Genomic DNA, 17,377 nt, shown 5'->3' with positions numbered 1-17,377 from the left:
CAGACGACGTCGACAACAAGACCGAGCAGGAGGCAGATATATACCGAGCGCCAAAGAGACCGACCACACACACACACACACACACACACACAAAACAACAAACACCACCCACCGGCCAAAGGGGCACCAAAAAAACCCACAAAGCCGAGCACCACACGTCGCGACCAGAGGCAACCCGCAACCGCAACGGCGCTTTCCGCACCGGGCCGGATGCACGTACGACAACACCGCTACCCGTACACAAGGCCTCCCATTGCACACAGCCGCTCTGTGTTCAACATCATCAATGGCGCGCCCGCGGCTCGTCGCGGTCGCAGCCATGACGCCGCCGCCACTTTTGCACCAACACATTCACGCACCGCAAAACAGCTCGCCGACCCACCGACACAGCACAGCCGACAAACAAAAACAACCGCGGCGGCGGCAACAAAACAAAACAAACACCTCGCACCAAGCGTCCGACAGAAAACAAACGGACAGGCACACAGGCCTCTGCTAACGACCACGACACAGCGGCACGCTGCCCCTTTCCCGCCACTCTCGATTCACAGCGCACGCGACCCCGTCGTCGACGACGACACGCGACGGGCTCGCTTCCCGCAACCTACACCTTTCCGCCACTACGCACGGCTCCACCCGACGCCCGTCGCAACGGCACTACTGCACGCACTATCACCCCCGCCGCCGCCGCCGCCGCCGCCGCCTCCTCCTCTCTCCCCCTTCCCGTACACAACAACACAGCCAAAAACACACTCACGACCCAAACATAACAACATGGCACGTGCATCGGCGCACACCCCCAACCAGTCACCGTCGACACAACCACACGCAAGGCACGGAAAAACCGGCGTCCTTCCACGTTGCCATCAAAGCAGCACAAACAACCACACAGGAGGAACCACCAACAACTGCCGGCCGGCCGGCAACCACCAAACGCACATTCCCGCTCGCCACCACACACCTCTCGGCAGCCGTTTCGCAAAGACATGACATGACATGACGCGACATCATCGCATCACGGGCGACGCACGCACACCGACCCACTTTCCCGCCCGTCTCTCTCTCTCTTTTTCTTCCGACGCCTTCGGCCGAGCACACACGTACGTGGCACAACGCCCAACACAGTCACACACAGTCGACAGGCGCACGCCCAGGCACGCAACGACGCAGCGCAGCAAAGGCGCCCGCGACACATACCTCCTCTCCCGTCTCGCCGCCGACCGCCAGCCAGCCACTCGCAATGTGCACTGGCCAACCGGACACACGTCCACCGCGCCGCCTCCGACCACCCGCCAGGGGGCGCTCACGTCCGCGACAACAGCGCGGCCCGCCGCCGGGCGGGCCCAGCCCGGCCCAGGCGGCGCGCGCTGCTCTGCACTCGGCGCGCCGCGCCACACATCCTGCTGCAGACCGGGCTCGTCTCTCTGTACGCGTCTGCGTCTGCCCGCATCTCATCTTCCTGCGCATCAACACAAACGAGGCCACGTGAGCAAACCCCCGTCACAACGCCACATCACGCACTGCCTTGTCGACCGCCTAAATAAATGCACTCACCCACCAGCCATCCGCTTCGTCCTCTTCTTGCTTACTCGTTGTTCGTCGTTGTTGCTGCTGCACCAGCACCAGCACCAGCACCGGCGGCGGCGGCGGCGGCGGCGGCGGCGGCGGCGGCGGCGGCGGCGGCGGCGGCGGCGGCGGCAGCGGCAGCGGCAGCGCACACAGCCCCCAGCCGGCCGCATCCGAGGGGGCCCCGCCGCCAGCGTCGCCTCCTTGGGCACAGGTGCGGTGCTGTGGCCGCCCATCCAACCGCATTTGCTGGCCGTCCCAGCCGCCAGGCAGGCGTTCCCACTGCCGCGCACCGCCTCTGCTGCAGAAGACGAACAAACGAAACGTACAAACATACACGCACCCGAAGCGTGGCCACACACGGACGGGACCGACAGGCTCCAAGGCGACCAAACGATGGAAAAACAAACACAAAAACAAAAGACACGCGAGCGAGCGAGCAAGCACGCAGTCGCCTCGCCTCTGTCCTCCCGCCCCCGCCCTTCTCCCCACCACATGCCCACAAACACCACCGCCTGCCCGCATCTCCACATTCGCCCCCTCCATTTGTTCCCTTGCGTTCGTTCCTTCCTTCCTTCCATGTGTCTGCGTGCGCGGCGCCTCTCCAACATCCGCCGTCCGTCCGTCCCGTTTTCGCCGTACCACACGCCACCGTCGGCGCCGCCTCGCCTCCTCCCAGTCCACCACCGCCGCCGCCCCTGTCCGCCCCGCACACCACCATACACCGCTGCTTGTCCCGGCCGTTGCCACCAAAGGCGCCAGCCGCAAACCGCGCCAAACGCCGCAGCGCGCGTGCGTCCTTCCTTCTTGCTTGCTTCTCCGTGCCGACGCTGCCTCTATTCCCGCACCCATTCGGCCGACAAGCACTGGCGTCGACGACACAGCCGTTGGGCTCCGGCACTGCGCGTACCGGAGTTACACGCGCACCCCCCCTCGCGAACGCACGACTCATTCTCTTTGTTGTTTCTCCTCTTTCTTACGTCTTCGTTTCTTGTTTGTTTGTTTGTTTGTTTTTTTTTTTTTCCTCCCACCGCCGCATGTGACACAATGGCCTCCCTCCCCCTTTCGTTCGTTGTCGCCGCTTTGTTTCTCTTTCTCATTGGTGCACGTCCGACGCGCTCCATTTCCACCACACCACGGCCATCGGCCTCCTCAACGGGCAGGCGCAGTGTGCCATTCTCCGGCGCACAAGCACACCGCGCGGCTCGCTCTCCTCGCCCCCACGCCACGCCACGCCACGCAGCACAAATGATGCTGTCTCGCAACACGACACACGGTGCGCACACCCCCGACCACGCGGCTCTTAAAAGGCATGGCACCGGCGACATGCGCCGCCCCGGCCCGCATCCGTCGTCTCACGTTCACTGCCGGCCGCGTCTGAGGCTACAACCGCACCACAACAACGGTCCCCTCCCGGCAACACATTTGTTGCACAAACACAACCGCCGAGCGCAGCGCGAGCCACCCACACGCGCCCTCCCCGTCTTTAAAAGCCTCCGCGTCTCCTTTCTCCTTTCGCGCCCCTCCCATCTCCCGAATATGCCAGCAGCGGTGCCACTACCGCGAAACGGACACGCCTTCCGGGCCACATGCAAGGGCACGCCCACCACCAACTACTGCCATATTCGCGGACGCAGTTAGGCAACACGCAACGCACTCTCCACCTACTTTCTCTCTCTCGTCCATTCTCTTTAAAACACACGAACCAACCAACCACGGCTAACACACTTTTTCGCGACACCTTTGACTGCGTTATCTTGACCGTGACGGCAGCTATCGACCTTCCAATTCCCCACTAAACACACACACACCCCTACATACACACCCTTCGCTACACCGGACAACAACAGCGTACACAACAGGAGGGCACACGAAACGGCAGGCAAGGGCAACGCATTCTCATAGATTCCTCCTCCGAGCCATGTCGGCGAACGTTTCATCCGGGAAGGCAATGCAATTCAGCCGTCACCACGGCCGACACCTGCAGCCGCGCCGTAAACGCCTTTCAGTGCGGCTGCAATGCACGGGAACGTTCCGTTGCTATAGACAGCGCCTCTCCGTTTTTCCCTGCTTCGTTTTCCGGTGATTGCTTCTCCATTTTGTTTGTTTTATTACTTTCCGTTCCCCTCCTCCACCATTGTTTCCGTCCCCAACAGTTTTGCTCATTCCACACGTTCTGCCCAGACACGACACTCGACCGATCAAAGGTCAGCCTTTCGTCACCGTTCGCGGCGCCGACGGTGCCACAGTGCGACTGGTGTGAACACCGACACGTTGCCATGACGCCGGTGTACCGCGCCGATATTGACAGTTACTCAGAGCCGCCGGATCGGATCACATCACCGACACACCTGCCATTTCACACCGGGGGACACAGACCAACGAAACGCGTGTACGCCCATAACAACAAACAACGACCGTCGTCGTCTAGCCTCACGCTTACTGTACTCAACCGAACACACGTGCACCGTGAATGACGTGCGTGCGCACAACAGTCCAATCAATCATCAGTCAAACTGCAGAAACGGCTATCATCAAATCAAGGGCCAAATAGGTACACCACCGTGCGTGTCGCCTACCCCACCCGCCCGTACATTTCTTGGCGACTTCGTAATGGATGATAGTACGACACGTCCATTTAAAACGTCACCAACACACACACACCAACGCGCCGTACAGCAAAGGGAATAGTCGACGGCAACACAACATTTCACCCTCGCCATCATGTATGATGTGACAACAGACGGCCGTAACGGTGACATCCAACAATCAATCAATCGCGAGGACTTTCAATTGCAGTCACGTGACTAACCGGGCAGACGGAGACAAAGACATGAATCAGCGCCACAGACAGCACCAACACCTCCTATCGATCTATCTGTGTGTCGACAAACAACCACGCCAAGACTCGTGCACGCATTCCACGTCACACCGGCGGCAACCAAACCCTCGCGGCCGTACCCCAGTAACCACAACCACAACCACATTCGAGACCACACCACCACGGCACAGCAGCACCACCAGCTGCCTCGCAACCAACCAAACCGGGTAGCTATGCCGCCCCTCTCACTCACTCACTCACTCACTCACTCACTCACACACACACAAACAATTCCGCTCTTCCCGCAAAGGCAATTTGGTGGCCCTGAAAAGGGCCGTTTTGCCGCTCTCGCAACGGAGGGAGCTTCCTTCCTTCCTTCCTTCCTTCCTTCCTTCCTTCCTTCCAAGAGCCGAAGTAACAACCTCCTCCTTACTTGGAGCTCGTGTACTTGGTCACCGCCTTCGTGCCCTCGCTCACGGCGTGCTTGGCCAGCTCGCCAGGCAGCAAGAGCCGCACAGCCGTCTGGATCTCGCGGGACGTGATGGTCGAGCGCTTGTTGTAGTGCGCCAGGCGAGACGCCTCGGCCGCAATGCGCTCGAAAATGTCGTTCACGAAGCTGTTCATGATGCTCATCGCCTTCGACGAGATGCCCGTGTCGGGGTGCACCTGCTTCAGCACCTTGTAGATGTAGATGGCATAGCTCTCCTTCCTCTTGCGCTTCTTCTTCTTGTCGCCCTTCGAAATGTTCTTCTGCGCCTTGCCGGCCTTCTTGGCGGCCTTCCCGCTAGTCTTGGGCGGCATCTCGAACGTACAACAACAGGCAGCAAGCGCTCCGCTCTAGTCAGCGTCTCCCCACACAGTGGCACCCGCCGCTACCGCAACACCGCACCTTTACCAGCTCGCCCTGTTGCGGCCGCCGACCAATGGGGCGCGCGCGCAACCGGCCGCCGCACCCGAGCCCATAAAGGGACCCCCACCCCGCCGCCGCCGGCACACGCACGCACTCCGCTGCTCGACTCGCTGCGGCTCGCACCGTTACGGTTACGTGTTTAGCGCTTACGCCACTAGCCAAACGCCATGTCCGGACGCGGAAAGGGAGGCAAAGTCAAGGGCAAGTCAAAGTCCCGCTCAAGCAGGGCTGGGCTCCAGTTCCCGGTCGGCAGAATCCACCGCCTCCTGCGCAAGGGAAACTACGCCGAGCGCGTCGGCGCCGGGGCGCCCGTCTACCTCGCCGCCGTCATGGAGTACCTCGCGGCTGAGGTGCTCGAGCTGGCCGGAAACGCGGCCCGCGACAACAAGAAGACGCGCATCATCCCGCGCCACCTGCAGCTCGCCATCCGCAACGACGAGGAGCTCAACAAGCTCTTGTCGGGCGTCACCATCGCACAGGGTGGTGTCCTGCCCAACATCCAGGCCGTCCTGCTGCCAAAGAAGACCGAGAAGAAGGCCTAAACAGGGACCGCGGCGCTGCGCTTGCGTGCTCCCTGCACGCAAACGCAAACGCGCCTTTGCCTTGCCGGCTCGCCTCACAACAATCGGCCCTTTTCAGGGCCACCACACAAACCTACGTCCAAAGCAAAGTTTCCGTCGTCCTCGCCGCACTTTACAACAACGTCCACAGCGCCGGCGCACGTCCGCCATCTTGTCCACAGCCCGTGTGGCCGAACACACACACATTTTTTCTGCACCCCTCCACGCACGCACAGTCGCGTTCCAAACAACGACAACGACATCAATACACCAATAATGTGATGTGATCATTGTTAATATGTTCATAATTAAAAGAGCGCGTAACGGCCCGACGACGGACGACACGCGGGCCGCCGCGCGCGCTCTCCAAACACACAGGCACAGGACAAACCAAACCAAACCAAACAGCTGATCCGATCGATGATCCGGCCCGCGCCACAAACAAACCACGCACACACCGGACTCAGCCGCGCCCTCCCGCATCCATCATCACACACGTCACGTCGAAACTCCAAACGGAACGCACGCACGCAAAGCAACAGAGGCGCACAACAACAACAACAACAACAACAAACACACACACACAGAGGCAGGCAGGCAACACAGACCCTTTCGCACTTTTCAATTTCCGAACAGTGTGGTGGCCCTGAAAAGGGCCGTTTTTCGTCTCTCCCACCAAGCACGGGCAACGGCACGGCCGCGGGAAGGCCACAGCACAGCACACCGGCTGCCTGCCTAACCGCCGAAACCGTACAGGGTGCGCCCCTGCCTCTTCAGGGCGTACACCACGTCCATGGCCGTCACAGTCTTGCGCTTGGCGTGCTCAGTGTACGTCACCGCGTCGCGGATCACGTTCTCCAGGAACACCTTCAGCACTCCGCGGGTCTCCTCGTAGATCAGACCAGAGATGCGCTTCACGCCGCCCCTGCGAGCCAGGCGGCGGATGGCGGGCTTCGTGATGCCCTGGATGTTGTCGCGCAACACCTTGCGGTGCCGCTTGGCGCCACCCTTGCCCAGCCCCTTTCCTCCCTTGCCGCGGCCTGTCATTCTTCCTCCTCCTCAAGCAACAAAAAAAGCACAAGCGGCAGCTCCTCACCCGGCGCTAGCGAGTCGGCTACGTTTTTTTTTTTTTTTTTTTTTTTTTTTTTCTTTTTTTTCATCTTTCATTCCTCACCCTGAGGGAGTGAGGCGGGCACATGGAGAGCCTATTGCTCTTTGGTGCCTTATCTTAACTTAAGGTATGCTGTGGTGGCACTTTTTATTTTGAGAAGTGGGGTTTGGGTTCCCTAATCTTGTTCTGACTCTCTCGTCTCGTAAGATATCGCTTTCTGTCGCGTGGGAGGGTATTGAGATCCTGGCATTTGCCCGTGTGCTGAGGGAAACCTCCCTAAAACCTCAGCAAGGATCTGTTGAATGTTCTCTTTCTTGTGTTTTGTTGTTTTCTCTTCTTTGTTGTCTTGTTAGTGTGTGGTCGCGAATTTCGTTCTCTTTTTATGTGTCGTCTTCCTCTTCTGATTCTTCGTCTTGTAGGTGTTTTATGGTGTCCTGTTGTATGTCATCGTCAGTGAAGTTTGTTGCTGAATTTGCATCTATTGCTTTAATGCTTGTTTTGATTACTGTTGGCGGATAGGGGTATTTTGTTTTTGGGTACCTCAGTACGGTGTAATTTCTTAGAAGAATGTCTGTTGTGGCTGTTCTATTGCGTAATCTGTTGGTGCCGATTTTAGCGGTTAATTCTAGCCATCTCTTCCTTAGGGGGTACACTTGTGCGTTCCTGTATACTACTTCGTTTCGTGTCCTGGGGTTCATCTGGCCTGTTGTCCTTAGTATTTTCCTTTCTGTTGCCATTAACCTCCGAGTCACTGTTTTGTTCGCCATCCATACCGGAGCGGCATATTCCAGTACGGGGCGGACAAAAGCTTTGTAGGTGTATATCATTGTATCCCTTTTGGCTCCGTTTGTCCTGCCTCTGAGTAGGCGGAGTAGGTTGAGTCTTGTTTTAGCTTTTGTTGTGATGTCTCTTGAGTGTGCCTCCCATGACATATATTTGTCGAGTGTAATGCCCAGGTATCTTGCTGTGTCTTTCGCTTTTATAGTTTGTCCCCATAGTTGTAGCCTGCAGTCTTCTTGGTTCTGTTTGCGCGTGCGGGCTCGTTTGTGTTTGAACAGAATAAGTTGCGTCTTATTTGCGTTAGGCTTAATTTTCCATTGGCTGAGCCAGCTTTCTAAGAGGGATAGGTAGTTTTGAGTTTGTCTGTTGCTGTCTTGTGTTGTTGGTGTATGGCACCAGTACGCTGTGTCGTCAGCGTACAGTGTCAGACCCTCGTTCCACTTGTTGGGTAGTGGGATGTCTGCCGTGTACAGTGTATATAGCAGGGGAGATATGATGGCTCCTTGTGGGACTCCAGCTTTTGGCGTAAATGGGTCTGATTCTGCATCGTTGACGACGACTTTGGATGGGCGATTTTCGAGGATGTTCGACAAGAGTGTGGTGATTTTCGCTGGTACTCCCATTTTTAGGAGCTTGTAATATAGGCCCTTGTGCCACACTTTGTCGAACGCCCTTTCAATGTCTAGAAATATGGCAGCGGCGCAATCCAGGAGGTTTAGGCCTCTTGTGACGCCGCTACATAGCTGTACTATTGGGTCTATGGTGGCGTGATTCTTTCTGAATCCTGATTGGCAGTCAGGTATTAGGTGGTTTGTATCCGTAAAGGCGATTAGCCTGTTCTTGATTATTGTCTCGAAGGCTTTTCCTATTACAGGAAGTAGGGTGATGGGCCGATAAGATCTTGGGTCATTGGGTGGTTTCCCTGGTTTGGGGAGCATTACTATTTTCGCTTCTTTCCAGTGTATTGGGATGTTGCCTATTTTCAAGGTCGCATTGTATAAGGTCTTTAGACAGGTGATTATGTTTTCTCTAGGGGCCAATCGTATCTGGATTCGTTTGATGCCATCTTTTCCCGGGGTGCTGTTTTTTCCTTTTAGGATGGCTTCCTCCACTTCTGTGTCTGAAATTTCCGCCGTTAGCGCTGCTTCGGCTTCTGTCGGTGTAACGACGGTTTTTTGCAGTTTGTCTAATTCGAGGGTGATCTCCCTTTCGTGTCTTAGGTCGAATTTTGGGTCGGTTGGGAAGCTGTGTATTTCGTCTAGAACTTCTCTAAATATATTAGATTTTTGTTTGTCGTCTGTTATAATATTTCCGTCATGGTAAAGGGGTGGATCTGATTTGTGGTGGATTCCTGTTACTTTTCTAAAGGCATGCCAGTATCTATTTGTTTGCCTGTGATCTAGGTTCTTGCTTATTTCTGCCCACTTGTCTGCTCTGAACTCTTTCAGCTGCTGCCTGACCAAATTGTTTAATCTATTCCATTCTCTTTTATATTCGCACTCAGCTGTTTGTTTGAAGAGCTTGTAGATGCGTCTTTTTTCTTTAATTGTACTTAGTATTCTCTGCGGTATTCTGTCTGCGTTGGGTTTAATGACTTTGATCGGCGCGTTGTTTATTGTAGCGTTCGTGATTGCCTGTATGATGTTATTGTTATATTGTTCCAGCTCTTCAATGCTTGCGATTTCTTTAGCTGGTGGTAGGCTCTCCGTGAGTTCCTCTTCGTATTTTTGGACGTTTAGCTGTTTAATGTCGATTATGGTTTTTCTGTTTTTGTTGTTAAGTGGTGAGTGCATTAGGTGCGTTCGTGTTATTAGCGGCAGATGATCTGACCCCGTGCTGTCCCCTGCCCATGGAGGGCTGAAGTGTGTATATATAGATTTTGCGCAAATGAAGTGGTCCGGGATGGAAGTTCCCCGGTGGTTGATAAATGTTGGTTTGTTGTAGGGCTACGGTGCGCCGTGAGCGCGCGCCGCCCCCCTATATAGACTCTGGCCCGCCCTCCCCCCACCACGCGCACCGAGGGCATATAAGCGCAGCACGGGCCCGCGCGGGCCCGTTGTCAAGGCAGCACCGGACGCTTCGCTACCGCACGCACCGCTAACCGCTATGGCCCGCACAAAGCAAACGGCCCGCAAGTCCACCGGCGGAAAGGCGCCGCGCAAACAGCTCGCCACCAAGGCGGCGAGGAAGAGCGCGCCCGCCACCGGCGGCGTCAAGAAGCCCCACCGCTACAGGCCGGGCACCGTCGCCCTGCGAGAAATCAGGCGCTACCAGAAGAGCACAGAGCTGCTCATCCGCAAGCTGCCGTTCCAGCGCCTAGTGCGCGAGATCGCCCAGGACTTCAAGACCGACCTGCGCTTCCAGAGCTCCGCAGTCATGGCCCTGCAGGAGGCCAGCGAGGCCTACCTCGTCGGCCTCTTCGAAGACACCAACCTGTGCGCAATCCACGCCAAGCGCGTCACCATCATGCCCAAGGACATCCAGCTCGCGCGCCGCATCCGCGGCGAGCGCGCCTAAACCGCTTAGCCGCGGCACGGCACCGCACGCGCGCAACACAAAAAAAACGGCCCTTTTCAGGGCCACTAACATCTCTCCGTCGCGAGCAAAACTTTTGTCGGTCTTGCCGCCCAGCCTCTCTCTCTAGCCCCGTTAAAACAACCACCACAATTCCCCACCCTCCCTCCCGTACACAGCCGCTCTCGCCAACAATCACAATCGACGTCATCCCACCCCACCCCTTCAAATACACACAAACAAACAGCCGGACGACGTCACCACGGGTGGCTGGCCGCCGCCGTCTCCGAGGCGCCACCGCGCCTTCCCAATTCCCGCCGGCCACTTCCACGTCTCAACGTCCCCGTCCCCCTTTCACACAGAGAGGACACACACATAACAAACAAGACGCGCCATCCGCAAAGCAAGCAAACAAACAGAGTCTCCAGAAACATGAGAAACCAACCGTCGGCCGCCGCACAAAATACAAAACACAAAACAAAACGGCCACAACCGCTCCGCTACCGCGCGCCGCCGCCTACCGCCACCGGCCCCACAATCCAACCACCACGGCACGCACACAGTACCCACAAGGGTCATACAGAAACGCCACACAAACACCAACCAACCCCACACACACACACACACACACACACACACACCCCGGCGCATGCACGCACGGCCACCCAAACAAGACAACACAACGCGCCAAGCACGACAATCAACGCCTTCCCGACGTCCTCTGATGGCCCTGAGAAGGGCCGTTTTGGGCCGCGCGCAGCCGTGCCATCGCGCGCCACTAGACGACGCGGGGGAGGGGGGTGGGGGACGACGGGGTCAAGCGCCAGCCCTTCCCTTCCTTCCCCTTTCCTTTCTTTACTTTAACTTCACTTCTTCTTCTTGGGCGAAGCCTTCGCCTTAGACGGCGTCGTCGCCTTCTTCGGGCGCGGCGCCTTCGGCTTCTTCGTCGGAACCTTCGCGGCCTTCTTCGCCTTCGACGGCGACTTGGCCTTGGCCGGCTTGGCCGCAGCCGCCTTCTTCGCACCCGCGGGAGCCGCCGACGCCGCAGACGCCTTCTTGGCGGCGCCCGCCTTCCGACCGGTCGCCGCCTTCACGCCACCAGCCTTCTTTGCGCCGGCCGCACGGGCGCCCTTCTTCTCCTTGCTGGCCGGAGCGGCGCGCTTCTTCTTCGCACCGCCGGCACGGGCCTTGCCGCCCTCGGCCGCCCCGCCGCCGGCGCCGGCAAGCTTGAAAGAGCCGGACGCGCCCTTCCCCTTCGTCTGCACCAGCTCGCCAGCCACGACGGCCGACTTGAGGTACTTCTTGATAAAGGGCGCCAGCTTCTCCGCGTCCAGCTTGTAGTGCGCGGCAATGTACTTCTTGATCGCCTGCAGCGACGAGCCGCCGCGCTCCTTCAGACTCTTGATGGCGGCCGTCACCATCTCAGAGGTGCGCGGGTGCGCAGGCTTGGCGCGCGGCTTCTTCGCAGACGCCGCAGACTTGGCCTTCTTCGTCGTGCCGGTGGCGGCGGGTGCCGCAGCAGTCTCGTTCGTAGCCGCCTGATCTGCCATTATTTCGACGACGCGCGTACACACACGAGAGCGAGAGCGAGAGCGGCAGGCGGCAAGCACGGCGGCAGAGAATAGCCGCCGCGCCGCCAGGCCCAGCCAGTGTCGCGGGCGGGCGCGGACGGCCGAGAGAGCGGCCGCCACTCTGCGCGCCGCCGCGCCGCGCCTCCCGCGCTTGCTACCGCCCAACGTCCGACAGCCTGTGCGGACCAGCCCCAAACCTGCGCCGCAACCACCCGCGCCGTTCAAACCACCGAGGATGGGGCTACACACGGCCACACCACAGTCGCCAACCAGTCGCCACGGCAGCGCCGCAAACCACGGCCAAACTGCAGCTACCGCGCGCTACAGCCTGGCTCGGCCCGCCGAGAATCGCCGCCCCCGCCCACATGCCGCCCCCACAGCCCCAGCCGACGACCCGCCACAATGGCCAAACCTTCGGCAAAAGTGCCACACCGTCGCCGCGCCAGCCCGGCCAGCGCGGCCGCCGCCACAGCCACACAAGCGGAGGCGTGCGGCGATGCCGGCCGTGCAAACGCACCTCCGCCGCCCCATCGCCCTCCCACCGTTTCCCGATCGGCCCGCAGCCGTCGGGCCACCTCGCCCGCCAACATTCGCGCCCCTTTCTCACAAAATTGCCCGCCGCAAACAAAACGGGCGCCGCCTGCGCAACATCGGCACCGGCCAACCGAGCGCCGCCGCCCCTCGCCGCTTACGCGAGGGGGGCTGACCGCCGTCCGCAACTACAGACACACCGAATCTGCCTCCAAGCACACACGACAGCCGACCTCCTACATTTATACGCCGCAAGCCACCCAACGGTGTGTGGCGGAGGGCACTTTTTACGTTACGTGCCACTGTCGTCATTGCCTCCCTTTGCCGTTCCAGTCGCGTATGGTTCGCGGGAACAACGACTGTCTGAAAGCCTCCGTGCGCGCTCGAATCTCTCTACTTTTACTACATTCGGGATCTCCTCGGGAGGTATATACGTACGGGGAAGCAATATATTCGATACCTCATCCGGAAACGCACCCTCTCGAAAACCTGGCGAGCAAGCTACACCGCGATGCAGAGAGCGCCTCCCTTGCAGAGTCTGCCACTTAACTATCACGGTTACCACATAACCCTGTGACGAAACGTTGGACCTTTCTCTATCTCCTCCGTCAACCCGACCTGCTACGCATCCCACACTGGTGGGCAACACTCACGTATGGGTCGGTCGAACGCGTGTTTTTGTAAGCCACCTCCTTTGTTGATGGACTACATTTTTGCTAAGCATTCTCCCAGTGCATCTCAACCTGGTACCCGCCTTACCAACAATTACTTTTATCTGATCATCATTCCACTTCCAAATCATTCCGCACGCATACTCCCAGATACATATTTTACAGACGTCACAGCTACCAGTGTTTGTCCCGCTATCATATAATCAATCATACAATAAACGATCCTTCTTTCTGTATATTCGCAATACATCACATTTGTCTATGTTAAGGGGACAGTTGCCACTCCCTGCACCGGGTGCCTATCCGCTGCCGATCGTCCTGCAACCTCTCTGTATACTACATACAGCACATCATCCGCGAAACGACGCATGGAACGTCCGGCACTATCTACTAGCTCATTTATATGATATGAATTGTGAAAAGCAATGGTCCCATAACACTCCCCCGTGGCACGCCAGGGGTTACTTTAACGTCTGTAGACGTCTGTCTCTCCATTGATAACAACATGCTGTGTTCCGTCTGCTAACATCTCGTCAATCCAGCCACACAGTTGGTCTGATATTCTGTAGACTCTTACGTCGTTTATCAGGCGACGGTGCGGAGCTGTATCGAACGCCTTCCGGACGTCAACGACAATGGCATCCACCTGGGAGCCTGTATCTCATATTTTCTGGGTCTCATGCGCAAATAAAGCGAGCTGGGGGTCTCACACACGATCGCTGTTTCCGGAATCCAACATGGATTCCTACATAGTAGACTCTGGAGTTTCCACAAACGACATGATACTCGAGCAAACAACATGTTCTACAACACATCGACGTCAGAGATATGGGTCTATGGTTTTTGCGCATCTGCTCGACGACTGGGACTACCTGTGCTCTTTTCCAATCATTTGGAACCCTCCCTTCCTCTCCAGAGACTTGCGGTACACGGCTGTTAGAAGGGGGGCAGGTTGTTTCGCGTACCCTGTGTAGGAATCGCGAATTGGTAATCCCGTCGGGTCCGGCGGACTTTCCCATTCCTCCTTGGACACTTATTTCGATGTCAGCCGGTTTCTCGTTCGTGCGAGCATTTAGAGACGGAACTGCAGTGCGGTCCGTCCTCTGTGAAACAGCTTTGGAAACAGGTGTTTAGGTATTTCACAGCTTTACGCGTGTCATCCTCTGTTTCAATGCCATCACCATGCCGGAGTGTCTGGATATGCTGTTTCGAGCCACTTACTGATTCAACGCAAGACCGGAACGTCCTAGCATTTTCTGTCAACGTCGGTACATAGGGTTTGTTCTACTTTCGAATTCACTGAACGCTTCACGCATAGCCCTCCTTACGCTCACACTTTGGACATCGTTTAGCTTCTGTTTGTCTCGGAGGTTTTGGCTGCGTTTAAACTTTGGGTGAAGCTCTCTTTGCTTTCGCAACAGTTTCCTAACGTTGTTGTTGTAGTATACCACGGTGGGTTTTTTTTCCCATCCCTCACAGTTCGACACTCGGCACGTACCTGTCTAAAAACGCATTTTTACCATTGCCTTGCACTTTCTCCATGAACACTCAACATTGTCAGTGTCGGAACAGGCATTTGCCTTTTCATCTGTCGGGTCGTCTGCAAATCTGCCTTCTATTACTCTTGCTAGCCAAAACAGATAGATACACCGTCCTCCCTGCAACGGCCTTATGATCACTGCGTCCCTGTTCTGCACATACAGAGTCGAAACACGTTCGGGTCTGTTTGTCATCCGTAGGTCCACGATGTTATCTCCACGAGTCGGTTCTCTGTTCATTTTGCTCGAGGTGATTTTCGGACAGTGCACTCAGTATAATGTCACTCGATGCTCTCTGTCCCCCTACCACCCGTCCTGAACATCATCTGAGTGTCCCAGTCTATATCGGGTAAATTGAAATCTCCACCTAAGACCCTAACATGCTGAGGAAAATGTATGTGAAATGTGTTTCCAAAATCCGTCTCTCCGTTGTTCTGCCACTAATGCTGCTGCGTCGGGAGGTCGGTCAAAGGAGCCAATTATTATTAAACCTAGCTCGGTTGTTGGGTGTAACCTCCACCCACAATATTTCACAGGAACCATCCACCTCTACTTCACTACAGGATCAAAACTACTACTCAAACAGCGACGAACACACCACCACCGGTTGCATGCAATCGAGCCTTTCTAAAACACCGTCTGTACCTTTGTGACAATTTCGGCAGAATTTATCCCTGGCGTCAGCCAGCTTTCTGTACCTTATCACGATTGCAGAGCTTCGGTGCTTTCTCTGTCAGCGCTTGCGGTTCCGGTACTGTACCAACGCAGCTTCGACAGTTGACAATTAACAAACGATACCGATTGCTGCTTGGTCCCCGCACCCGTTGAGGCTGCTGTTGCCCCCTTTCTGTACTTGCCCAAGGCCATCTAACCTAACAAAACCGCCCAGCCCACGCCACACAACCCCTGCTACCCGTGTAGCCGCTTGTTGCGTGTAGTGCTCTCCACCTAAGACTATAACATGCCTTCGACATTCGCAGTGTACAACACCTTAGGTTAGGGTTGGCGTCGCTTGGGTTAGGTTAGGTTACGTTAGGTGGACGTGGGTTAGGTTAAGGGTTAAAGTTAGGTTAGGCGTCAAAGTTAGGTTAAGCGTTCGGACGTGAGGCGTCAGGTGGCCGCACCTACCTTACGGCCGGACATCTTAGGTTAGGCTAAGGGCGCCGAGGTCACGTTACGTTCACCTTCGGGCGCCACACGTAGCTGTCACAGGTAGGTAGTAGTTCGGTCGGTCGGTCGTCGGCAAGCCGCAAAAAACTACAGACGACGTCGACAACAAGACCGAGCAGGAGGCAGATATATACCGAGCGCCAAAGAGACCGACCACACACACACACACACACACACACACAAAACAACAAACACCACCCACCGGCCAAAGGGGCACCAAAAAAACCCACAAAGCCGAGCACCACACGTCGCGACCAGAGGCAACCCGCAACCGCAACGGCGCTTTCCGCACCGGGCCGGATGCACGTACGACAACACCGCTACCCGTACACAAGGCCTCCCATTGCACACAGCCGCTCTGTGTTCAACATCATCAATGGCGCGCCCGCGGCTCGTCGCGGTCGCAGCCATGACGCCGCCGCCACTTTTGCACCAACACATTCACGCACCGCAAAACAGCTCGCCGACCCACCGACACAGCACAGCCGACAAACAAAAACAACCGCGGCGGCGGCAACAAAACAAAACAAACACCTCGCACCAAGCGTCCGACAGAAAACAAACGGACAGGCACACAGGCCTCTGCTAACGACCACGACACAGCGGCACGCTGCCCCTTTCCCGCCACTCTCGATTCACAGCGCACGCGACCCCGTCGTCGACGACGACACGCGACGGGCTCGCTTCCCGCAACCTACACCTTTCCGCCACTACGCACGGCTCCACCCGACGCCCGTCGCAACGGCACTACTGCACGCACTATCACCCCCGCCGCCGCCGCCGCCGCCGCCGCCTCCTCCTCTCTCCCCCTTCCCGTACACAACAACACAGCCAAAAACACACTCACGACCCAAACATAACAACATGGCACGTGCATCGGCGCACACCCCCAACCAGTCACCGTCGACACAACCACACGCAAGGCACGGAAAAACCGGCGTCCTTCCACGTTGCCATCAAAGCAGCACAAACAACCACACAGGAGGAACCACCAACAACTGCCGGCCGGCCGGCAACCACCAAACGCACATTCCCGCTCGCCACCACACACCTCTCGGCAGCCGTTTCGCAAAGACATGACATGACATGACGCGACATCATCGCATCACGGGCGACGCACGCACACCGACCCACTTTCCCGCCCGTCTCTCTCTCTCTTTTTCTTCCGACGCCTTCGGCCGAGCACACACGTACGTGGCACAACGCCCAACACAGTCACACACAGTCGACAGGCGCACGCCCAGGCACGCAACGACGCAGCGCAGCAAAGGCGCCCGCGACACATACCTCCTCTCCCGTCTCGCCGCCGACCGCCAGCCAGCCACTCGCAATGTGCACTGGCCAACCGGACACACGTCCACCGCGCCGCCTCCGACCACCCGCCAGGGGGCGCTCACGTCCGCGACAACAGCGCGGCCCGCCGCCGGGCGGGCCCAGCCCGGCCCAGGCGGCGCGCGCTGCTCTGCACTCGGCGCGCCGCGCCACACATCCTGCTGCAGACCGGGCTCGTCTCTCTGTACGCGTCTGCGTCTGCCCGCATCTCATCTTCCTGCGCATCAACACAAACGAGGCCACGTGAGCAAACCCCCGTCACAACGCCACATCACGCACTGCCTTGTCGACCGCCTAAATAA

The 17,377-nt window shown here is 57.5% G+C and overlaps 2 protein-coding genes across 2 annotated transcripts; both read left to right on the top strand.

The window, feature by feature from the left end:
* The first annotated feature begins 210 nt into the window (after positions 1-210).
* On the top strand, positions 211-990 carry LOC126232529 (uncharacterized). The gene has a single exon (XM_049942773.1). The coding sequence runs from the start codon at positions 211-213 to the stop codon at positions 988-990; it is 780 nt and encodes a 259-aa protein (XP_049798730.1).
* A 15,053-nt stretch (positions 991-16,043) lies between these two features.
* LOC126232528 (uncharacterized) lies at positions 16,044-16,823 on the top strand. The gene has a single exon (XM_049942772.1). The coding sequence runs from the start codon at positions 16,044-16,046 to the stop codon at positions 16,821-16,823; it is 780 nt and encodes a 259-aa protein (XP_049798729.1).
* The last annotated feature ends 554 nt before the right edge of the window (positions 16,824-17,377 follow it).

This window comes from Schistocerca nitens, unplaced genomic scaffold (genome assembly GCF_023898315.1).
Source record: "Schistocerca nitens isolate TAMUIC-IGC-003100 unplaced genomic scaffold, iqSchNite1.1 HiC_scaffold_519, whole genome shotgun sequence".
NCBI lineage: Eukaryota > Metazoa > Arthropoda > Insecta > Orthoptera > Acrididae > Schistocerca > Schistocerca nitens.
Note: the sequence above shows the minus strand (reverse complement) of the source record. Positions and strands in the feature narration are given on the sequence as shown.

Coding starts and splice junctions, on each gene's coding strand:
- LOC126232529 (XM_049942773.1), top strand. CDS start 211: ATGCACGTACGACAACACCGCTACCCGTACACAAGGCCTCCCATTGCA.
- LOC126232528 (XM_049942772.1), top strand. CDS start 16,044: ATGCACGTACGACAACACCGCTACCCGTACACAAGGCCTCCCATTGCA.